Source organism: Phyllostomus hastatus, unplaced genomic scaffold (assembly GCF_019186645.2).
Source record: "Phyllostomus hastatus isolate PE091 unplaced genomic scaffold, TTU_PhHast_1.1 phas_contig_34, whole genome shotgun sequence".
NCBI classification, from domain to species: Eukaryota; Metazoa; Chordata; class Mammalia; order Chiroptera; family Phyllostomidae; genus Phyllostomus; species Phyllostomus hastatus.
The window spans coordinates 62,669,058-62,693,795 of NW_025333857.1; the positions used below are offsets into that span (position 1 = coordinate 62,669,058).

A 24,738-nucleotide genomic window follows, 5' to 3' on the forward strand; every position below is an offset into this window, starting at 1 on the left:
GTTAGGCCAGTGTATCCACCATTAGAATGGAAGCTACTTAGGTCCCAACAAGGTCCTTGCCGGGCAGTGGGGAGGAATTTCAGTTTGTCATGTTCTGGAAGCTTTGGCATGCGTTGGGAGAAGTGGGGATGACAACATAGTTGTGCCCTCTGCCCCGTTGCCTTCGGCCAGGTGGAGCCAGGGGCTCATTCAACTGTTCCTAAGTCAGTGCATTTTCCTTCTCTCCTTGGCCTCCTAGAGAATTGGGATCAGCATGTGACCTTTGCCTGGAAGGGAGAATCCTGGTGCAGTACGCCTACAACGCCTCTTCCCCAATGCCCTGTGGCCCATCAGGACACTGGAGTCCCCGGGAAGCAGAAGGTAATCCAGCCCGGAAGCTTATGTACAGGTTGGGTATGGGAAGAACAACTCTTTTGACACATCTGGAGCCTTATGATTTCAGTGGCCTTTTCCACACACCACCTCATTCAATCTTAAGATGGCGCTGCAAGGCCCATCTTTTTAATTTTTGTGTTCTTCTTTCCAGCTCTATTGAAATATAAGTGACCTGTAACATTGTGTAAGTTTAAAATATACAACATGATGATCTGATATGTGTATATGTTACAAAGCGATCGCCACAATAAGGTTCGTTAACACAGGCATCACTCACATAATTGCCTTTTTGTGTGTGAAAACATTTTCAAGCTACTCTTAGCAACAGTACAGTGTTGCTAACTGGAGTCATCGTGCTGCAGATTAGAACCTCGGAACCTTCTCATCTTGCAGCTGGGAGTTTGTACCCTTGGCCCAACATCAAGGCCAGTGTTCATGCCTGCATTCAGCACATGTCTCTTGAGTATCTGCACTGTCCTGAGTATACCATCCCACTTTGCATGCAAGGAAGCAAAAGCACTGGGATATTAAATGAGCACCAGGGCCACACACCTGACGAAGACAAAGCACGTATGTGTGTTTCTGACTACCCCCAGACCCTAAAAGGCTATAGGTATGAACAAGGTCACCTTAGAATCAATACACAAATTTGGGGGCTTCGAGACATCAGTGGCCTTTTGATTGTTTTTTAGTCATTTCTGGGAATACCCAGGGCATTAGCACATGTCACAACTTTTCCTTCCAGTGTCTGTCATGTGCCCTTCCTTTTGGAATCCATTGATCTGTAAGACCCCTGAGGGAAGCCCCTCGTGATTGCCACTGCAATGGGCTCAGAGGGAGTCTCCGAAGCATCCCAGGGACCAGAGGTCTGCATTCTCTTACAGTCTTGGTCACTGCCAGATTCACTTGGTGTTCTGTAGAAATTAAGAGAGTGCCTTTTGCCCAGGGATTTGCTGCACTGTGGCCCTGAAGCAAGGCTGCTTGGAACTTGGAGAATCTCACGGACTGTTGCCTATTCAGTTTCCTTCCACAGTGTCTCTTGCCTTAGGGCTCAGATCTAGTCCCTGAAGCCAGGCTGACAGAGACCCCATGCTTTCTTCGCAGGCTTCTGCCTCGCTCTCCCTCATACACACACCCTTAGAACCCCTGCCCACGCCCCGCCCCGTCAGTCCCTTTGCTCCTGGGCAGGTCAGCTCAGGCCAGCCGTCCCTGGGCGAGGACACCAGTCCCTCAGGGGGAGCAGAGTCTGATTCCTCATTGAGGCTCAGTGAGAACTTCTCTGTTTTCCTCTATATTTTTAGAAAGAAGGTTGAAAAGAAAAAGCCAGCGATAGAATAAAGCACAACAAGAGGGATCAGAGAGGCAAGTGAAGGAGAAAAATGACAACACTATACTTCATCTTCCAAAGGAGCTTAAAATAAAAACGAGAGTCGGGAACTCTAAACAAGCCCATCTGGAATGTGCAGCGAGAGGGGTGTCTGGAGAGATCCTCAGTTCGGCCCCGCCGAATCGCAGGCTGTCAGGCTTGGACGGGATGCTTGGGGTCATCCAGTTCCGGTTCTCACCGGGCGCCGGAAGCCCCCCCAGTGCCCTCCGCCCCTCACGGAGGCTCCCCTAGCACCAGCTCACATAGTTCTTGGCCTTCCTGTTCTGGCTCCACTGAAATCTGCAGTCGTGATGATCCCCCGAAACCTAACTCATGTTGGGTTCTCACAGAACAAAGTGTGCATCTCTTACGGGACAGCACTTTCTGGACTTGCAGAGAGGGAGCCAGTTTCATCTGCGACCACCGTGGGAACTGTGTGCCAGGCACTGTGCTGGACACACAGGCGAGGCTGAGCTGACCGTAACAGGGGAGTCCGAGCTGGACATGGACGATCACCCTTCAGTGTGGTGAGGCCTGTGCTAATAAAAGTATGGAGCGCTGGGGGTCCAGGAGAGAGGGGACCTCCCCCAGCACTGGAGACTCAGGCTTTCTGGATAATGCCACCATACCAGTGAGCAAGGTGCATTTGAGAATTCGAAAGACACTTCATATGCTTAGAGTAGTGGTTTGCTCATTGTGACCTGGAGGCTTATGAGGTTGCTGGAGACATTGTAGGGTGTCCTCAAAGTCTAAAATTATTTTCATAATAATACCATGACATGATTTTCCTTTTTCACTGTCACTGTCTCCTGAGAGGATAGGAGAGCTTTTCAGTAGCTCCATGAAATGTGATGTCATTGCTGCTCTGGTAGCCTACGGGACACGTCCTTATGTGTGCTCATATTCTAAAGTTTCTTGGTTTCAATGTACAATAGGGTACCTGCTAATAGATACAGCCCACCAAAACAAAGGCTCTTCAGTAATGCTAGACGAGCTTATGTGCATTTGAGCATAAAGAGCAAGGTGTGGGGTGGGGAGAGGTTGGACTGGGTGAGATGTGGAACGACCAGACGAGGAATGGTTTGGGTTCACACCGAGGGCTGTGTGGAGACACCACGTGCCTCGGCAGGGGTCCGGGGTTCGGTGCGATGTGCACGTTGTAAAGGTTGCTTGGGTTGCTCCGTGGAGAAGAGCGTGGGGTGGCAGGGAGCATGCTGGAGAAAAGGGAATGGCCACATGGCTGTTGCAGGCATCCAGGACAGGTATTCTGGTGGCCTGGATGAGGTCGGTGCCGGTGAGAAAGGAGAGGAGTCAATGAAATTGAGAGGTATTTGGGAGGTAGGATCAGCAGGACTCTCCCCTGAGCCTCCTCTCGGTAAAATCATCTTGGTGTGTTCTACCACTTGTGTGAATGAAATAATTCCCAAAGATCTCCTCGCACCTCCATCCAACCCAACTGCCGAGTGGTCACGTCTGTTCCTGGTTTGTCCCTGACCCTCTTCAAGCGTGATATACAGAAACCAGTTAACTGGCAATGCCGAGCCCCCTGGTTCTCTGAGCTGACTCAGGCCTCCAAGGAAGCCCAGCAGCCCCGGGTTCTCCTTCAGGATGTGTAAATTTAGTACACGCAGGCCGGGAAAAGACGCGATTCTTTTTTTAGAGCATCCTATTACAGGCTCTGTGATCCCGTTGGCTCAGACTCTTTTTAATATCCTTGAAGAAATAAACTTTTCCATGAGCCAAACTCTGCAATTTATTTCTCAACTCATTTTCATCCTATTTATCTTTGCGTGTTTAAGTTTTTGGACTTCCCAAACTAACATAAAACTCTCAAATCTGTGAGCAATGCCAGACGTGTCTTTGGGGTTGGTGAAAGAGCATGGGGGTGGGGTGGATAAAGAGCCTGATCCTGGCTCCAGCCTATCCATCAATGTGCTCTGTGCCCTTGAGTGAGTCACTTAGCTTCTCTGAAGAGAGCGTCTTATCCACAGAATGAATGCCCTTTCTAGCTCTAATATTCCAGGCACTTGCAACTTCTTTATTTTGACTCCGTATTTACAGGATAGGCGCATCTTCATTTAACGTATTTATTGAATGTCCACAATGTGTTTTGTTAGCTCCATTCCATGAACTTCAGGGAAATGCAGTGCCAGGAATTCTTGCCGTTGTCCACAGAAAGTGGTTGCAATCAAAAGAAACCCCGTTTTCCAATCTCTTTAGCAAAAACTGTGTTTCATAGATACATTTTTTCTGAGGTATTCACTGCCATACTACATTTGTAGCTCAGTAATTAAATAGCTACATCTGACTGGCTCAAATCCCAATTAAGATCACTTACGCAAGCATCTAATACGTTACTAGCATTGGGTTTTCCATGAGAGATTAACACATAGCACTGTTTCCTATTTTTTTCTTTTTTGTGTGAGTCTTTCCCCCGTTTACTGCCTAGAATATTTCAGGTGTGCTGAAGTATTCATCTGGAAAGAACTTGGCTCCAAGCTTTTATAACTATATTTGTGTCAACAGCTGCAGTGTATATACACATAAATATATAATAGATGTCTGTATAGATCTTCATAAATGTACATTTAAATCAGCATAAGTATGTATAAATATATCTTACACACGTATTTGGCCTCATTTCTAGTGGACGGCTTATATAAACACGTGACTTTTCCTTCAGTCACCGTATGTATAGAAGGATATTTATGGATAGTGAAGTAACAGCACCTTTGCACTTTTCTCCCTCCCCTTCCCTCCCCCTCACCTCTATTTTCCCCTTCCTTTCTTCATTCCTCAATTTCTTTCCTTTTCTCAGCCTTTCTTCCTACCTCACCACCATGCATTTAATCAACTTCTTACCCGTGTCCATTTTTCTCCTTAGGAGGAACTCTGGTATTTCCTCTTCTCCTGTGATATTCTCTTCCCCTAAGGCCCAGCTGTGTATTGTCTGAATCAGTACAAAAGTCTCCCAAACTGGATTCACCAGACTGGAAGCTTCGTGAGAGCAGAGACCGTGTCTTTAGAAACCTGTTTTCTCTGGGCCTGGTCAACTCTGGACACAAACCAGGCACTCAATAATTATTGTCTGAATGCATGGATAGATGGATGAATGGATGGATGGACAAATGGATAAATAGTATCTGCATCTCTAAACAGTGCTTATTCTAAATGACAACCTTCACTTATTTAATTAAAATTCTTCAGTGGCCCCCCATCTCTCTCAATATAAAGTTCATCCCCTTAAAGTGACACACAAAACCCTTCATAATAGGGGTTCTCTTTAATTTTCCAGCCTTATCACTTGCTGCTGTCCCTTTGCTCTCAAAACAATAGTCATCTGAACAGACATTCTCTGTCCACTCTTCTCTTCATTGGAATGGCACCTCCTCACAAGCTTTTCCTTGCTAATTCCTCCTTACTTTTGAGAACAGAGCTAAGAGATGTGTAAGCATCTACTAAATATTTCATCCCATTTGAGTGTTAAAGCACCCCTGTGCGATGCTATTACAGTAGGTGACACAACGTGAGGCTGGATAGCTGATATTTTAACCCAACTTTCAGGGCTTCAAAGGCTGGCATGCTGCCTGGACCAACAGTATGACATAATATTCTACTCCCCATCAGGGAATTACTTAACCATCGGAGTTTCGATTTCCTCTTCTTGAAAATGAGTGTCATAAGACCTGCACCATATACTTAATGCCAGGAGGACAAGAGCTGAAGCATGTAACATGCTCGGCACCGTGCCAGGCACATAAAGGATGGTCAGTTGGTGCAGCCTGATACTATTAAAGGGATTGCTGCTTTGGTGATGAGTTGAGCTCAGTGACACTTGAGGTTCTTTTTTTACACCTAAATGCTTGTCTCTGGTAACCAACCTTGTTAAGATTTCTATTCCTGTTTTACTTACTGGAGCATAATGACCAGGCTTACCTTCCTGTCCTTCAGAAAGTGTTTGGCCCCTCTATTGAATAACAAGAAACCAGGGAGAAAGCATGAGCCAAACAGATTTGTCATCTTTGCTCTCCTGCAGCTTCCCACCACTGACAGTCGTTTACTCCAAGGAAGGGAAAAAGTTTGCTCCAGCCCTTACCAGTTCCAGGAGAAAGCCCATGGAGGGAGTGGAGCGTTCAGCTGGCACTCACCATGATGCAGCAGGCTCCAGTATTCCATGGGGCACTAACTTCTTTAACTATATATGAACAAGACGTAAGATTCTTTGTTTACCATATACGAACTGAGAACCCACTATGTGCACTATCCTTGGACCAGCCAATGTCTGTAGGGTGATGAGGGAAACAGAACTACAAAACACAGACAAGAAATGATAACAATCCTGCAGGATGTTGGTGTCAAGCAGATGAATTAACTAATGGCTATGAACATGATTCATATGTATTAAAATGCTATCGTCAGTAAAGCTTATTGAGTGAATAAGTGATACATATATGTTAATACCACACAGTCAGGAGAATCAGGAACTCAGCCAGGTGCAGAGTAGACGGCAAGAAAGGCTTCAGCTCAGGTGGGAAGTGCCTTTGGCTGAAAGTCCTGATCTCTTCTAGCCAGCATTTGCTGCAACAGGTGAATGAGCCTAGCCAAGGAGGGGTGGAGGGAATCTTATAGCTGTGTCCATCTCCCCATGTTCTGATGTGTTCAGTTTTTCTTGTCCCTCTCTTTCTTCTCTTCTCCATCTCCACTTGGTGTCTTCTCTCTTCTCTCTTGGTGGCCAGAGGTGAGGAGTTTGGTGGCATTTACAACTTTTACTGCAATAGCTTTTCTACCTCAAATGACTTTGTAGTTTTTATATTGTGGTGATTCCTATTATTCTATAACAGCATCACAAAGTGTTTTCTGACAAATACTGCTTTTTCCCTTTTGCTTTAGAAATGTCCAGCACCCCCACCCTCCACCGACCATCAGTGCTAAAGGGGAAAAAAAGTGGCAGATAGAACCACTTAAGATCCTCCAACCTACCTTACCATCTGATCTGTATCTCTTGCTAGACTCGCTTAAACAAATTAGCCAACCACTACATTGAGACCTGACTACTATTCTCAGCAGTGAAGAGGAGAGCTCTCTGAGGGTCTAGGACTGATGATCTCAGTGGAGAAAAATTCAGAAGTCCCTGCACTCTGAGATCAGCGGGGATGAGGCATTGTCTCCAAGAGGAAAGAGCAGAAGAAATTCCTCCTTCCTTCTCGCCCCTCCTCACGCAATCCCTCCCCATCCTGAGTTAGACTGGGCAGAGCTTGGTATGGTATGACCTCATGTAGACAAGGGGAGGAGGAGAGATAAGGTGGCTCCAGGGCTGCCTCCCGGCACTGTCATTCATGGCTCTAGACAGTTTCCTCCCAGAGTCCTCAGTCCAGGGGGCAGAAGCTATCTGTGCTCACCTCTTCTCTGGTGAAGGTTCCTGGTCCTTCTGTTATTACCAGCAGGTTGCACCAAAGGCAACGCCATGGGAATTCTAGTGTATTTCAGTGGCCCCTGCATCTAATAGTGCAAACAAAGAGTATGAACTTCCAGAAAAGACAATACCAGCTTCTAATGCTGACCTTCACACTTCAAGCTGTGAGACTTGGGTCTTTTCACTCCATATTTCCTCATCTCTGACATGAGTCCTTACAAGAGTTAAACAAGTTTATGGGATAGCATAGGTGTTTGACAAATATTTGTCCCTTTCTTCTTTCTATCCTATGCATGAAGCCATCACATGGGAGACGAGGAAGAAAACCTTAGGCGTTAACTCAGTCGTAGAACACTTACTTGAATATAGTATCGACCAAATGGTGATTCATTTAAGATCCCTGTTACAGTGGTGCGGATGAGCTGGATATTATGCTTACAGCTGATTGACTGAAACACTGAGCATCTTCCCTTTCTTTTCCCCTCTGTCTGAGTTGTGGTCAAGCCAGCCTCTCCTAAGGTCTGCAGAACACTCCAAGGATCAGACTGAAGATCCATTTTTCAGGAACTCATATCCTCATCTCTTCTCCACAGGTCATCCAGATGTTGAACAGCCCTGTAAGTCCAGTGTCCGCACTTGGAGCCCAAATTCAGCTGTCAACCCACACACAGTCCCTCCAGCTTGCCCTGAGCCACAAGGCTGCTACCTTGAACTGGAATTCCGTTACCCTTTGGTCCCTCAGTCTCTGACCATCTGGGTGACCTTTGTCTCCACTGACTGGGACTCCAGTGGGGCTGTTAATGACATCAAACTATTGGGTACTACGGGGAAGAACATCTCCCTGGGCCCTCAGAATGTCTTCTGCGATATTCCATTGACCGTCAAACTCCGGAATGTGGACGAGGAGATATACGGCATCCAGATCTACACTTTGGATGAACACCTGGAGATTGATGCTGCCATGTTGACCTCCATTGCAGACAGCCCACTCTGCCTTGAGTGTAAGCCCCTACAGTACAAGGTGGTCCGGGACCCTCCTCTCCAGGTGGACGTGGCCTCCCTCCTGCATCTCAACAGAAGATTCACAGACATGTAAGTGAACTTTCTAGATAGGGAGAGGACCAAGTGTGTAGGCTATAGGGGGGTAAAAGGAGGGTCGTTGAGTCTGGGACTCAAAGAAGTTTCATCACAGCCAGATTCACAGGTAGAGATTTATAACATGACATTATATAGAGAATGGTCTTAACTAGATGGAATTGATATTGTGGGTAGAGCAACGGACAAGGAACTAGGAGGGTTGGATTTTGGTGAAGGCTATAAAATGTGACGCTAAGCATCCCTACCTTTCTGTAACTTAATTTTCCCAACAGTTGGATGAGATTAGCAGTGGGGAAGTCATTTATTACTAAGGAAAGTAGAATAATTAAAGTTTGCTAGTGATTTCTTTTTTATGTTAACTTGAAGAAGATTTATGTATCCTGATTGCTTCTTCAGTGGGTGAGAGGAAGGTGAAGTTACAGCAGGTTGGCTAGGAATTGTCTGTGCTCCTGGGTATTTTCATGAGAATTTTGCTGGAGGGTGAATGTCACCAGTCATGGTCCTTGATTCGTTTTCTGAATCGAAACACAGGGTCAAACCCATTTGATCTCCATGATGCTTTTCAATACCCAGTGCTTTCATATGACATAGTGTTTCTCCTTAATGTATGTGTATGTCTCAAGGCACCTCTCTAGTACACCTTCCTCAAGCATCCTCAGGATTTGTTTCATAAGGGAGGCCACATTATAATGAAGTCTTTAGTGCTTTTCCTATATGGCAAACAATGGGCTAAGGTCTTTACTTCTTGTACGTATTTCATCCTCTTTGCATCCACAGCCCTGTTATTCTCATTTTACAAAGAAGACAACTGCAGCTTAGAGATGGGAAGTCCTGTGTCCAATATCACACAGCTAGGAAGTGGTGACTCCTGTACCAGTGCACTTAACCAGTGTTCAGTTAATGATGTGATTCCAACTTCTGCTTTAACCTAATAAGTGAGGGAGCCTTAGCCACCTCGTTTGGGTACCAAGACTCTATGAGGTCAATCTCCAAACATTTGTGGAACTTTGATTATGTGCAGTGGACACTAGTAGGGAATATGGTACTTGGAGTTTTGGAAAGAACAAAAGCCCAGGAGTCAGACGCCTTGTGTTTAATTCCAGCCAGTCCACTTACCAATGTTAGATAAATCAGTCAATCTCTTTGAGCCTCAATTTCCTCTTCTGTGTGATGAAAATGTTGAACTCAATGGTTTCTATGGGCCTTTTGTGGCTCTTTCTTTGATTCTAAGATGATATAAGGCACAATCTGTGCTCTGTCTACTTGAAAATATTTACTAAGCCAATCATTAATAGAAACCAAGTTCTGGAGGAAACTTTTAATCTTTTTAAGAGACAGAACCACTTTCAAACACTTTACCAGCACTTCCTTTTACATGCCAGCAATTAATGTGCACATCACAAGCAAACCCTTGCCCATTCATTGACTCAGAGATGAAGAACATCTGTTTAAGAACTCAGAGGGAGCACTTGGTTTGTGTTTGAGAATGTACTTAAAATTTCAAGAATCGTCCTGCCTTGAAAATATTCCATAACCCTGTCTCTTCCATCTCCTAACTTGTCTAGAGTAGTAAAGTTTCATAAATATGCATCCACTTAAAATTTCTTTATAAAACAATGGAGGTAATAAATAATACATGCCTTAAAACCTCAGTTCAAACACAGCTTTCATTTTTTTGCCTCAAGTTATGAGCCTGTGAGAGCTGGCATTGGTTGATAAGTGTGGAATGGTGGCAGTTAAACTGAGGAGGTAAAAACACCTGAGTTCTGTTTTCAGCTAAGCCTCTAACTTGTTGTGTGATCAGAAGTTAGTCACTTACCTGTTCTGGTCTTTAAGGGTCTCCTCTACAAGGAGGAGGTTGCACTGGATTAGTGGTTCTCAAACTTGGTTACACGGCATGAAAATTTGGGACATTTTTAAACGGCCTACATCCAACTTGCCTAACCTTTCAACCCTTCCCTCCCCTCCCAGGTATTGACTTAATTGGGAAGGCTAAGTCCTGACCAACAGACTTTTAGAATTTCACCAGGTAATTATAATGTGCAGCCAAATTTAAGAACCACTGCACTAAATCGGATTCTCAAAAGTGTGCCCCACAACCAGCGGCACTGACATTGAGTGGGTGCTTAGACAGCCAGGTCCTTAGACCCCAGACCAGATGCCTGAATCAGAAACTCTGAGCGTGCGGCTTCTCCATATGACTCTGATTCTAGTTAAGGTTTGATAGCCACTGCTCTAAACGATCTCTAAGGCCCAAGAATCTACAAGGTCTCTTTCACTCATACAACTACTCATTCGATTTACAAATAGGCATTGAGAATGGTCTGTGTGCCGGAGTCTGTACTGGGATGTGGAGATTAGAGGGTTGACTCAGACCTGGTCCCTTTCATGTAGACATTCACAGTTTAGTGCTAAAGACCTTCACGACTTACTAAAAATGCCTAGACCTGTGCCGATTTGCTTCCAAGACCACCACCATCCAGGTCCACGCTCTTACACACCATTGGTTCTTTCATTCCCTCAACAAATGTTTAGTACCTACTATGTGACAAGCAGAAGGGCTGACTGGAGGCATTTGCTGGCCTTTCTCTTTGCTTTCTTGAGTCCCAAGGAATGTATTGGAGAGCTGAGCCAGGCTGCGCTGGACTTCCTGACCTGAATGTTCTCTGAGACTCTGAACAAAGTAAAATATCATTCCAAGTCAACCTACCATTTCAGCTCCTTTATCTCTTAGTAATTCAAGTTCTGAACTCCAACACAAATACCTCTGTGTGTGTATGTGTGTATGTTTATTTTGCTGCTTTCACATTTTTTCCATATCAAATAAATTGGCTCATATGCAAGTTCTATATAAAGACTGTTTGGGAGAAAAAGAGGAGGGAGAAAAAAAATGAGTATTTTTTTCCTTCCCTGACTCAAGCCATTACATGATCCCCTTTGACCTTTGTCTTCATTTTTTTTCTCTCAGCAAAAATATTTATTCTTTCTGTTATCTATACTGGAGATAGTTTCCCAAGGTATGACATTGATTAAGGGACAGGCTTCTGTGCTTTCCCCATGGACGCCTCCAGGAGACTGATTGCTTTTGGCCAGGACAAGCAAGTAATGTGGAACGTCTCCCTTAAGTAGAAATCCCTGCATGGAATGAGAAGTGACACTAGCAGAGGAAAAGGGGGCCAGCGCCAGCTCTGCTCCTAACCCACCATGTGACATTAAGACACATTGCATCACTTATTTAGGCTTCAATTTCCCTATGTGTAAAATGAAGGGAAAACACGTTACGCAATTCTATGTGGATAGATGTTGTTCTTAGGTAACAGATGACTCATTCACTCTTTTTTTTTTTTAGTAAAAGGGACTCTGCAGAGATTGTCTATAAGAACTAGTACCCAGAGTGGACCTCACTGGTTCTGGATGCCCTAGTGAAATGTGTAGCGTGTGGATAATAATCATATAATTGTAACTACCACTTACTGAATACTCTCTCTGCTTTAAGTGCCTTACAAATATTTATGAGGCAGGTGAAGCTCAGAGAAGAAGCTAGAGCTCAGAAAATGTACTCATCCAACCTACCATAGCTGGTAATGGCAGGGCCAGGTCTCATGCCAAATTCCACCTTCTCAACCACAACACTGCCTGCTGTAATAATGCAAAGGCAGAATTCTGGCACTCAGACGTGCATCCAAGCTGGTGAAAGTTCAAGATATAGCAAGGAGATGACAGGCTTACAACTCACAGGCCTCTAGCCCACAGTCAGTTCCTGTGACCCAGTCTTGGAGCCCAGCAACACGAATTACACAGATAGTTCTTTATGCGTGTGGCTGGGAAGAAAGAGCAGGGAAGATTCTGTTTCTCAACTTGACTGTCAACTTGCTTCTTCACTGGGCACCATGCTGCTTAGGTCTGTATGGAATCTTTGGATTTCTCTAAGAAATCAAGACTTGACAAAACTAAGCCATTTTTTGTGTGTGTGACTGAACATTTTGAGTGAGCATTTTTCAATTATTTACTGCCTATTTACATTTCCTCTTCTGGGACTTCTACTATCTTTCATTTATGTTTGGTTGTTAATCTCTTAATGCCTCAGTTTTGCCATCTGTTAAATTGGGATTTTAATGTCAGCCTTCTTGCATATCTATCAATGTTATTAGACTCTAGGGTGAAGCAGGTAGTCCTGAGGGTGCTATCGTTTATGAAGTTACTCTGAGTAATCATTTATATTTAGCATGCATGCTTTCTGTGCTGGGAAACATGCCACATTCTGAAGACAAAACAGGTCACAAAACTAACCAGGGTTCTGCCCTCAGTTGGGAGCCTAAATTTGGTCATTGTGTTAACCACCGTCCCATAAGCTAGGAGCATCCTCTGCTAGTAATACTAACATGACTGCTAATAATAGCTATCGTGTAGTGAATACTTCATAGAGAAGGGGGGGCTCCCCCCAAAAAACTGGAATTATCTTCTTTTTAGAACAAGCTTTCCCCACTAGGTGAGTGTTCTATGAACCCATCTGTATCAATGTACTAGCTGGCGTTGTTGTGAGAGACTGAATTCGGCTTCAGTGAATTTTGTTTTTGGAGACGCTTGAACATGTTTGCCCATTTCATGATGGTGATTTATGAGCTCACCTGCCCACACGACGCTGAGTGTTCAGCAGTTTTTAACCAAAAACAGCTTGACCCCCCATGCCTTGCCCTCCCTATTCACCCGACCTTTCCCTGAGTGACTTTATTTGTTGTTGTTTCCTGGATGAAAGAAGTCCTCACAGGGAAACATTTGCTGATGTGGGAGAGGTGAAACAAAAAACAGCAGAAGCACTAAAAGACGTCAAAATTGACGAGTTCAAAAATGGTTTTGAGCAGTGGAAAAAATGTCCCAATAGGTGTATTGCCTCAAATGGAGAGTATTTTTAAGATGACTGAAGTTTAAACATGTAAGAATAAATGCATAATTTTTTATTAAAAAAGTATGGTTTGGGGTTCCCCCTAGTATGCCCTGTATCTTTCATAAGCCTACCCATTAGGTGTAGGTACCCGTGTACCTTATTTTCAGATGGAAAAGTTAAGACACAAAGAGATGCCATTCGCTTAAGTCCCACAGTTATTAGATGCTAGAGTCCAGTTTGACATCTTGCCTGACCCCAAAGTGATGTGCCTGGCAAACTGTAGAACATAATCAGCCATTGTTAGGAAGACAGGCAAAGGACTTTGTGGCATCTGGAAGGATGGAGGAAGTGGATGTCAAAATAGCTTTTATGGTTTTCAAGAAGCACTAGACTAAACACACAGAAGGTAACACATTTCTCATTTGTTTTTTGAACATTCAAGTAGATGAGAAATAAGAGTCTTTATGAAGCGTGGTCACAGTCAGACCAGCATGGTTTCCAGCATCCTGTTGCTGAAGTGCATCCTGCAGGGTAGACCTCCCCTCAGGCGGGGCCTTCTCCCAGGCCTACCCGACATGGTCTAGCCTATTGCCCACCAGGACAGGGGAGCAGCGTCAGGAGTAAGCAGCAGCATCAGGAGTGAGACCTGTTTCTCCAAGCCCAGAGTGCATACTTCTGCTCCTGGCCCAGGCTAGCAGGGCACAGTGTCAGCACAATCTTACTCTATTTCGGGAAGCTGGGCATCATCCACCTGTAACTCCCTCTCATCATTCTGGGGCCAACTACATCTCAGAATGAAATACGGGTTCCGAGAACAAGAGGGTAAACAAGAGGGTTTCGTAAAATCAACAGATCTCCGGATTCAGCGGCAGCAATAAAAGTGCTGACTGTCTGCAGGTACCTTCACAATTTTGAAAGTATGAAGCATCCATTTGGTGCCAGCACCACTGAAATCTCTTATCTTAAAAATTTCTATGTGTCAGGCTGATGTACTACTGAACTTTATAGCAAGTGGGCCATTACATTGTCTCTTCTACAGATGTTAACTAAGACCCACAGAAGTGAAATGGTGGGCCTGTGACTCTGCTGATAAATTCATTCATTCATTCAGTAACAAGTCCTTAGGACCTGGTGATCTCAATGCTGGCACTGTAATTCTGAATCTTATCATTGGATGGGAAAGCTGAACTGAAAAATATTCTAAATAAAAATATAAATACAAACTAAAGATTATCAGTATGAGAGGTTATAAGGAGTATAATTACTCTTTAAAGGAAGGGGAAATGGCCCTTTTTATGGAGTTGGGAAATAGAGAACTAAGCCAATCCGATTTGTGTTTTTATCAAATTGCTCTAGGCGCTGTGTGAAGAAAGGATGGACAAAGAGTGAGAGTCCACACAGGGCTTTTTGATAAAGTCCAAACCAGACATGATTATTTGCACAGAAAAGTAGATGAATTGGAGATCTATTTCAAAGGGGGACTTGGTGGTGATGTATTGGAGGCTGCCCGGTGACTCCCGTTTCTGGTCCGAGAACTGAGAATGAGGGGAATGTTATTTCCTGCAATGGAGAAATAGATCTTAGTTCCGTATTTGATTTGAGGGCTGTCCAAGGGTTTCTTTGGAAAACAGCAAGTTAGTGAAATCAGGTTGCAGAGGTGTCCTTGATGTCACCTGCTGCTTCTTTCACTGTTTGCCCTGGGGGAAGGTAGACTGGACTGGGCTTGGCTGTGAGGCTCCAATTCCTGACTTGTAAGAAAACAAAGGAATAGAAAAGAGAAGGAAGATAACAGCCGTCAGAGTAATTACAGAGGTGGGAAGAATGGAGGGATTTATCTCACAGCAGGCACACTGGCAAGATGAGTGGACACAATCCATTCGGTGTGTGCTCGGAGATGGTGAGAGTCCTTAGCACAGGTCTTAGTGGGTTTACGTTGTGTCTGTGAAAACAGAAGTCTCAGGCATTTACTTTGGAGATGCTAAGTTCTGAATCAGGAGATCCGATTCCCAGGCCAGCACACAACTGCCTTGCTATGCGACCCTGGCCAGGCCCCGTTGGCGGTCTAAGCCTCAGCCCCTTCTCCTGGAAAAAGTGGGTGATGATTCCTGGCTGTACAGTCGCACCAGGGGTGTCCTGAAAAGTTAATGCGATAATAGACTTGCAAGAACATGGTGTAGTCTGGGCAGCTCTGAAGGTATTTAAATGTCTATGATTCTTTCTGTTGTTTGGTTTTCATTAGACTTATTCTTGGCCAGGGCCTGGCTGGAGAGTATGTGCAAAGGGCTAACACGTGGACATACACAGACACACACATGAAAACATTTCCCGTTCACCTCTAACTGGAGTTGCCATGGTTTGGTGTTGGATTAGAAGAAATAAAAGATAATTGCACTCTAATCTCTGTAGCTGAATTAAAGGGGGAGAAAAGAGGAAACCCACCAAAATGCTGGCGCTGGGATCAGGATGCCTGAATTCCAGTGCTGATGGGAAACTGCGCTGTGTCCTTGGTCTGCGACTGCCCATCTGTGGGCCTGGTCCCCCCTCTGGAACCTGAAAGCAGAGGTGGCTGACTCTGAAGGGCATTCCCAGAGCAGACATTAGGTTCAGATCACTGAGTGTGTCTGATTCTGTCAGAGTGAGGGAGCAGGTTTCACGTTCCCGTTGGCAGTGAGTCTGGACAGTGAGCTAAAGCCTTCCAGGTACCGTGGGTCTCTCAAAGCTCCTCCCTGACATACCTTCTCCCTCTCAGGGCTCATCAAGCTCTCCCTTGGTGACAGTTTCAGAAAGCGTTGGTGCATTTTTCCTGTTCAGTGGCATTTTGACTAGGGGTGGGCACTAGGTAGTATCTGCCACAGTTCCCAGCTTCTGGTGCAAGGTCAGACATCCAGGAGATGGAGGTAAATAATGCATGCATGCATGAGTGAAGACAGAAACTCTGGGGCAGGTCAGTAAGCAGTCAGAAATCTGTGGTAATACAGATGATATCTGGTATATTTGAGGCTTTTCTTTTAACCTCTGAGATGGATTAGTAACCACTAGAGAATCAAAAGGACAATAGAGAATTTTACAGCAAGGTCTTCCATCTTTGGGCCTCAGTTTTCTCATCCCTAAAGTGAAGGGATTAGACAAGATGATGTAAATCAGTCTTCCATTCATCCAGCAGGCATTTAACACTGTCTTTGTCACAGGCCCTGTGCTGGGCAGTAAAGATAATATCCCAGGCAGTAAGGGAGCCCCATCCAGCCCTTTAGGACCTTCCTCTAATTAATGTAAGAAGCAGACAAATAGTAACAAAACAGTGAGAAAGATATTAGGATAAGAGAAATATGTGGGCTAGGAGCTCCTCACTCATGTTAGAGTCAGTGAGAACCTCTGGGAAAAGGTGGTATCTGCGCGAAGGCCAGGGGGTGTAGACAGGTGCGCGAGAAGACTGCCTGCTCATGGTGGCTGAGGGGTAAAATTTGAAGAGGAGAGTTTGAGCAAAGAGACCAGAGAGGTGGGGAGGAGGCTGGCCGTGATGGTCTAAACTGACATGCTGTAGGGTCTGGATTTCATCCAGAGGGGCATGGGGAGCCCCTGTATGCCTTTAGGTGTGAGGGGGTCAGCTCTTTGTCTGTGTGTGGCTCTCTGGGTGGACGTAGGGATGGAGGCCCAGATGGTAAACAGTAAGGGGAGTGAGACAGTGTTGCCAAAACTGCAGTAAGAGATGATGGTCAGTGGGTCTAAGGTAGTCGCGGTGGGGATGGAGGAGGCAGGTGAGTGGGTCGTGGAAGATGCCTGTGTTACTGGCATCACCAACTGGAGAACATGGAGGTAGGGGCATGTTTGGGTTGGGATGAGAAGAGGGAGATGAGTTCAAAAGCGCCTTCCGATGGCCAGCCTGTGACTCAGTGAGTGCACATAACTATGGTTCACTGGAAACCATGACGTCTTCCCCTCCATAGAGCTGTGGGAGCGGTCAAGGTGAGCTTGAGGCCATGCACATGTGTGCACATGGATGAGTGTGTGTGCTTTGGGGTGGGCAGACAGGGCCTGTGCGACCACCTGTTTTCATCATCCACCGATCCTCAGTGTAGTCCAATGTTCTGAGAAGGCCCCCGGGGGGGACCCTGGGGTTAATCTTCCGTAGCACTAATACCTATAACGTTACAAGGTATGGGCTTTGTTTTCCACCCAGGATTAATCATTCACTCATGGGCTTTAATACAAGCCAGACGCCACCTCACTGTGCCTCATGCAGAAATGCCAGTCCCCGCTTCCATGCTAATGCTGGCTTTCACATTCTTGTTGTCAGAATGGAAAGGAGGGCCCCCCTCCCCTTGTTGCAATATCTTATGAACTGAAAAGTGTGGAAACTTCCATCCAAGTATGTTAGTCAAAAAAAAAAAGCTAAACTTTGCCATTAAATGCCTGTGTGACTTGAGGCCATTTATTCCCCTTCTCCACGCTCTAGTATCCATCCCACGATGAGCAACATGGGCTAAGTGATATCTGAATTCTCCTAGCTCTGTTTCTACATTGCTGTGTTTCCTTCATCAGCTAAGCTCCTTGCATACAAACTCAGTCTCCACAATCTTTAAGCAGAGACAATTATGAGGTGCTCGAACCTCCTGCTTTCTAGGAATTAGACTGAAAAGTTCACAGGCCTGGAAAGGGCATTAAAGCTCTGCTACTTTATGAATGAAGGAATTGAGCCCAGAGAGGGGAGGCCTCTTCCTCAGAGTCACACAGCCCTTTAATGGCAGAACAAGGAATTGAACCTCAGGTTCCTTATTCCCCATCCAGGTGCTCCTTCCCCCATAGAACCAAATGCTGGAGTTTGGCCAGACCTTGGGACTCAAACTTGAGTTTGGCTCTCTCTGATCTTGGAGAAGTCTCTGTTGGAAGCTCGGAGTGAAATCATGGAGAGCTGACATCAGTAACGTCATGGCAGCTGGTGCTGGTGAGGGGGGTAGTATAGGAAATGAGAGATCACATTTGGCCAAGCTCGGGAGCCACGTGACCCTGCGAGAGCCCTCGTTTCAAAACAAACTCAACCTTTTAGGTTCAAGTTCTCCCTCTCGTCAGAAACGTGACTTCCTGCTTCTAAGAAGCAAAGCTTACAAAAGAGCTCAGAAGATTTCGCAGACATCAAATGGCTCTTACAAAATAGCGTTTTGATGAGTTAAGTGTAAATGAATCAGAAACATAAGGATTACATTTTCCCCAAGTGCACATGGGTTTCAAAATTGGAGGGGAAATGGAGTTTGCTAACTGCACGCGGGCTTTCATGGAACCCAAAGCATTCGCGGGGTGGGGTGGGGGGAGAGAAGAAAGAGAAGCCCAGCCCCCCCCATTTGGTTTTAGATGTGATGCCAAATTTGAAAATGCCGTTGGGCTCGCCCCCTGCCAGTAATAAAATTGCTGGCCACCCAGAGAGGCCACAGGGAGGAGAAAGGAGATTGCTTTCCCCACTGGCCCCTGGTCTCAACAACTGTGTTCAGTTAGTGCCGCTCAATCACCAGCTGTCACCGGGTCCCTGAGCTCGACTCCCTGGCCCCCACTTGGCCTCGATTTTCACACTGTGCCGCATGCCTTGTTTACCTCCAGCGGTATCTGGTGTTGGGGCTCCCAGAGGCCTTGGCGACCGGTCAGCTTGTCACAAGCCCCTGCTCTGTAATCAAGAGACCTGTCCATCACCAGCAGGGGTGTTTGGGGAAGCTGTCACACATCGCCTTTGGTTGCATTCAGGAAAAACAAGAGTCCCTTGTAGATCTTTTCCGCTCTCCTTTTCTTTAATGCTCTCCAGGTGTGGCGTTTCCCCCAGACTTTCCTTCCAATCTCCTTGTGACTCAAACAACCGCTTAAAGTCTTGGGGCTGCTGTTATCTTAACCAAGGATTTGAAGCTCTGGATCTTTTATAATTTCCACATTGTTCCTCCATTCTTTCTGTTGTATTTTCTTTCATTGCATCAAGAAAGAAAATCATTTCAATTGGTGGTAAAAGATGATTAAAACAAAATAACAAAGGCCTTGGCTGCAAACTGTTAGTTTCATTAAATTGGCTACTGTGTTTAAATTGGTACCAGGGCAAATCTTTGGACAACTCTATCAAAGGCTTCTGGAATTAATCAGTTGCATGTATACATTTGCTCGTTCCTCCGCCTTACACAGAACGAGGGCAGCATTGTGAGTGTGCAAAGAGTGAGTTCTGTGTTACCTGTGTGAGAGGGGCGGATCCTCCTCCCATTGGGTGGGCTCTGAATGCCCAGTGGATTTTCAGATCCCTGTCATCTCAGTCTTCATTCGTTTAATCCAGACCATGGGTGGGAGCTCACAGTGGTCACCAGAAGAAATAAGTGGATGGGTATTCCAAGACAATAGTCCATTTTCCCAAACAAAGATTCTTTCTCGTCAACAGGATCTCAGCACCACAGCTTGGCTCTATTAAAGGTCACGTGAGGTGGGAAGTGCAGCTGTCCACTGGGTGGCAGGGCCTGAAGGGAGGGATCCATGGGAGGCGAAGGAGCCTCAGGCTGTCTGAAGACATGGACGCTAGTTTAGTATCTCACCTACAGTTAGCACATCTAACTCTGACTTCCACAACAGGAGGAGGGGTGGGGAGACCTTAGGAAGTCCTTGTGTCTGGCCCCCTGCTTTTACAAGAGTGGCTCTCCATCGCATGGTGACCCAGCATCTTGCCTCAGAGACTTCTGACATTTATGTTCACTCTAAAAGGACCATTCTAGGAAAATGGTAGCACTTCCTTTGGCTCAGCCTGAAGTTCTGTCTGAATGACTGTTCTTCATCTAGAAAGGTTGACCTGGGTTGTTTTGTGCTGTTCCTACTGCTCAGAATACCATACTCATGATTTGCCGTTTTTGACATTTTCCCATGTGCACTGTCTCAGACTTGAATTCATTCCACAGATCTTGTTGGAAGCCTATTCTATGTCTGTCAGGCATTGTGGTAGGCACAGACAGATAGCAAAGAAAGGCTTACATGTTCTCTGTCCTTGCAGCACTTAACATATATCAGGGAATATCATGCATTCAGCATCTAATTGTAACAATATATGCTGAGTTTTAGAATAAAGTATGGGGTGCTAAAGATACCAGTGGAAGGAATCCACCTGATCCAGGTGTCAGAAGTCTTCCAAAGCCTTTCTTATCCTTCTGACCCCTGTTGGGTCTTCCTCCCTGTTGGTGCTTTTCCAGCGCTGTCCTGTATTACAGTCACACTGTACCTGACTCATCCTGTTTGTCTGGGACTCTTCGAGAACAATGATGGTGTCATCTTCATCTTTGGGATGACTCGTACCAAAACACCATATACATATAATATTTTTAATGGCACAAGGAAAGCAAGGTCCAGAGGGGAGACCTGATTCATCCAAATCACAACCAAGGGCAATGGAAGAGCCACGCGTCCCAGGGGGCACCCATTATGATGTCAGACTACCTTTCAACAACTTCCTCCCCAAGGACTCAGTATGCTCTCTGTCCCAAATCCTTAACAGCCACCCTCCCTCAATGAAAAGTAAGACCAGAGTACCTCTCTGCCTAAAACAAAAGTAAAATGTTCTCTTAAGAATTCAGGGTGGATAAAGAAAAAATAATAAGTGCCACAGGAATAGAGAGAGAGGGAAAAAATAATTCGGGGCAATACACAGATGAAATTGGAATCAAGTGAATATCATTATCACATAGAGAAAATAGTGTGTGTATGTAACCTTAATGTGTGAGTGTTAAGAAATAAATTCTCTCGAGAAGACTACACAGCTCTAGAATCACTTAATGGGGAAGGATATTTGGTTGTACATTTTAGTTCTCTTTCCACAAAATAGAATATGAAACCATTTAGCCTAATGCCAAAACGTGGTAGTAGGTACTCAGTTCATCCCTACCTCTTCCATCCCATGAGGTATATTTGGTCTCCCACCTTTGCCCGTGAGCCAGTTATCTATATTGCTACCAAATGGTCTTTCATGAAACAAATGGGATTCTCCCCTTACCAGGAGAGCTAGTTCTTTTCTCCTTCTACCGGCTTGGTTTCTCCGTCTCTTTCTCCAATCACACCACTCCTCAGAGCCTGCTCCTCAGCCTGGGTCAGGTATTGCTCCCCTACACTATGTAGGCTGTGCTAAAGCCTTCCATTTAAATGTATCTTTCTTTTCCATGAGCATATGAGTGTCCGACCCTGTTTTATTGATCTTTGAATCCCAGAAATCTAAGGGAAGCTGGGATTCAGTGAATGCTATTAGGGTGAATGAATCGATGAACAAATGAAATGATATACACATATTGATCCAGAATTTGGAGAATTGGTCAAAGTTGTAAGTATAATTAACTAACATAAAGGTAACTAACTGGATTTAATTCTTCTATACTCTTTTTTATGAACTCTAAAGCTGAAGTTATATTAACAGATTTGTGATTTTTTATTCATGGAAAATTGTGTGTGTGTATTCATACAAAAAAGATACATGCATGTTCTTCAGAGGTTCAAAAAGTGATCAGAATGTCCTTGGTAGCCGCCACAAGGTGAAGGAATCTGTGATGACTTTGCTTTGTTTTAAATTCTTTCATATATTTCTCTAAGTTGTTAAAACAGGTGTGTGTAATCCTTATGGTTAGAAGAAAAATAAAGCATGTGTAATAATGTCTTATCATTTCTCAATTGAGGAAAAAATTAGCTTTTATTTTAAAGATGTATTAGTGCTAGAGCTCTTTCTCTAAAATTCTACATAAGAAATAAAATAGAATTTAGTTGGGTAGCAGCTCCCCAGAAGACTTCAGGACAATGAAGGGGAGCTCGCCTTATCTTCAGGTAGTGTGAGTGTTCTGTGTTTGATCGGATATTAACGTATAGCTCACTGGTGTGTGCTCATCCAAGGAGTCAGCTCAGTGTCATGGAAAAGTCACAGGTTCGAGAGTGAAATAGCATGGTTTAAATTACACTTTATAACTATTATCTCCCTGACCTTGGGAAGATTACTGAACTACACTGAACCTCAACTGAGCAATGCAAATAAATGGTTTCTACATTTCAGGTTTATGTTAAAAATAGTATGTACAGTTTGGTGAACTAACTGATCTAAAATATTTCCAATGCAAATATCTATCTGGGAATTCTAGATAAAATACAACTGATGTAACTAGCATCCCTTAAAATGAATGACTGAGATCAGAAACACACATTACCAGGGGCAAGAACTAAAATGGAACCGAGAACTAGACAAGTAAGCCCCGAACCTCACATTTTATATACATAGTTTGCATAAAGGGAGAGCCATTAATCTTGGCAACTGAGTGGACAAGAAATAGAAATAAAAATCTGAATATGAAAAAAAAATACACTATTGTTAGTCTCATCTGTAAGAGACTACATAGAAACATTAAGAAGAATCAACAAATTATTAGAACTAATAAAATAGTCTATGAGGACTTCTAAATAGAATAACAATTTATAAAACTCAATTATTTTTATCAGCCCCCAAATATGATACTATGAGTATAGATATACAGGTACTTGTGTGAATGTGTGCAGACAGCTAGATAAATAGGTAGTTAAAAGCTACCATTTACAATAGCATTGACATCTATAAAATGCCTAGACGTAGAATATATTCCTAATAAAAAAACACACGTTTTATGAAGAAAGCTTTAAAACTTTACCGAAACCATAAAAGGTGACCCCAATAAATAAAAAAAAAATAAACTATGTGTGTAAATGGGAGGATGCAGTGTGACAAAGGTTTCTTTTCTCTTCAAGTGCATCTATGAAGACAATGGAATTGGCATTGCAATCTCAACAGGCATTTTAAGAAATGAAACTTAAAATCCACATGAAAAAGCAAAGAGGTCCCTGTAGCATAGACTGCTAGCATAAATCAGGACTTTGGTAAAACTATGGAAATTAAAATAGACTGTGATGGATAAGATCATAGGAAAAATAGACCAATGAAACAAGATAAGCCAGAAAACAACTTGTCTAAGTCCTGAGTGATGCATGGCAAAGGAGGTCTTACCCTTCAGTGGTGAAAGAATTAACTACTGCAGACATAATGCTGGACAAATGGTTCGTCCATTCTTGGGGGAAAGCAGTCCTTACCACATATCATTTTTAAAAAGATGTTGTATGTGATTGAAGCCATAGATGTGCAAATAAAAACCTTAAAACTATTCAGAGGAAATAGAGGAGACTATTTTATGACCTTAGAATAAAGAAACATTTATTCAACAAGACATGAAAAGCACAGATCATGAAAGAAATGATTTAAAATGCTACTCAACAAAGCAGCATAAACAAAATAAAAAAATAAGAGTCACAGAGTTGGCAATGGTATTTTGTAGTACCCGTAATTGCAAAGGACTTTTTATGTGTGAATATATGCACGTGTCAATAAAGAAAAAGAACCCAATGTAATTAAAATAGGCAAAGACGATGAACAAACAGTGAACACAGCTAGAAACCTACATGGTCAGCAAACACAGGAGATGATAACCTGTCTTGCCAATACTCAGCGAAAGGCAAAATAAAACAGTGAGATATCATTTAATACTAATCAAATTGGCAAAAATTAAATGTTTGGCAGAATCAAGTTCTGGCAAGGGCCTGGAGCAATGGGAAGTCTGTTGGTAGGCATCTTCATTAGTACAACCATTTTGGAAAATAATTTGGCAATATCTAATGAACTCGAAGATGCAGTTACCTTCAACCTGGCAATGCCTCTCAGATGTATTTTCTTTAGACAACTCTTGCTCTATGTACAAAGGAACATGAACACAAACATTTAAAGCAACATTATTGGAAAGAAAATGGAAATGATTAAATAATAATGATAGCAATAATAATAGAAACAACCTAGGTGTCTATCAAGAAAAGAATGGTAAAAATAAAGTGGTATATTCATACAGTAAAATACTTATGTCAGTGAATAATGAGCTAGTTCTATATGTATCAATACCTATAATCTAAAAACAATGCTGGGCAAAAAAAAGCCAGCTACATAATGATATAGTATTAACACATTTAAAATATGCAAAACAATGCATATGTACAAAAGGTACAAGACCATTCATGGGAGGGAGAGAAACAGGATGCAGGAAGAGCACACAGGTGGATTGAAAACAAGTATACAAAACAGTATATTTAAATTTTTTACATCAAAAGTAAAAGATATGCAGAAACGACAGTAAAATGCTATAATTTGGCACAGTTGGGTAGTAAGTCCAAGAACATTTGTTATTGTGTTCTCTATACCTTTCCATATAATTAATACATTTTCCAATTAAAATAACAATCATGGTATTTATACAGTCCCTTTGTACCTCACCTTAGGCTTATAGGTGGTTGTTTCCTTCTTGCCCCACTCTTGGCTGGAAGCAGGTATACAGAGTGCCCAGGCGTTGCCCTCTGATGCTTAGCCCAGAGCAGAACTGGAATTCTGGGGCTTTCCTGAGCCGGAGGCATCCCAGTGGGCCCTTGCACCCTGTCTCCCAGCTTAGACAATTTGGGCTGGAGGGCACCCATTCTCAGTGCAGAGTTTTAACTGCTGAGGCAACTCCTAGCCCATGGAGGAGATTGTAACAGAAAGATGCAATAATGCTTTTCTCATTA

At 43.8% G+C, this 24,738-nt stretch overlaps 1 protein-coding gene across 1 annotated transcript in view; it reads left to right on the forward strand.

Moving 5' to 3' along the window:
- The window catches only part of PAPPA (pappalysin 1), a 224,305-nt gene that overhangs the window by 70,628 nt on the left and 128,939 nt on the right, over positions 1-24,738 (forward strand). The window contains exons 6-7 of the mRNA XM_045840799.1: positions 239-360; positions 7,748-8,246. Of these exons, the coding sequence (XP_045696755.1) occupies positions 239-360; positions 7,748-8,246 (621 nt within the window). The remainder of the gene's footprint in view (positions 1-238; positions 361-7,747; positions 8,247-24,738) is intronic.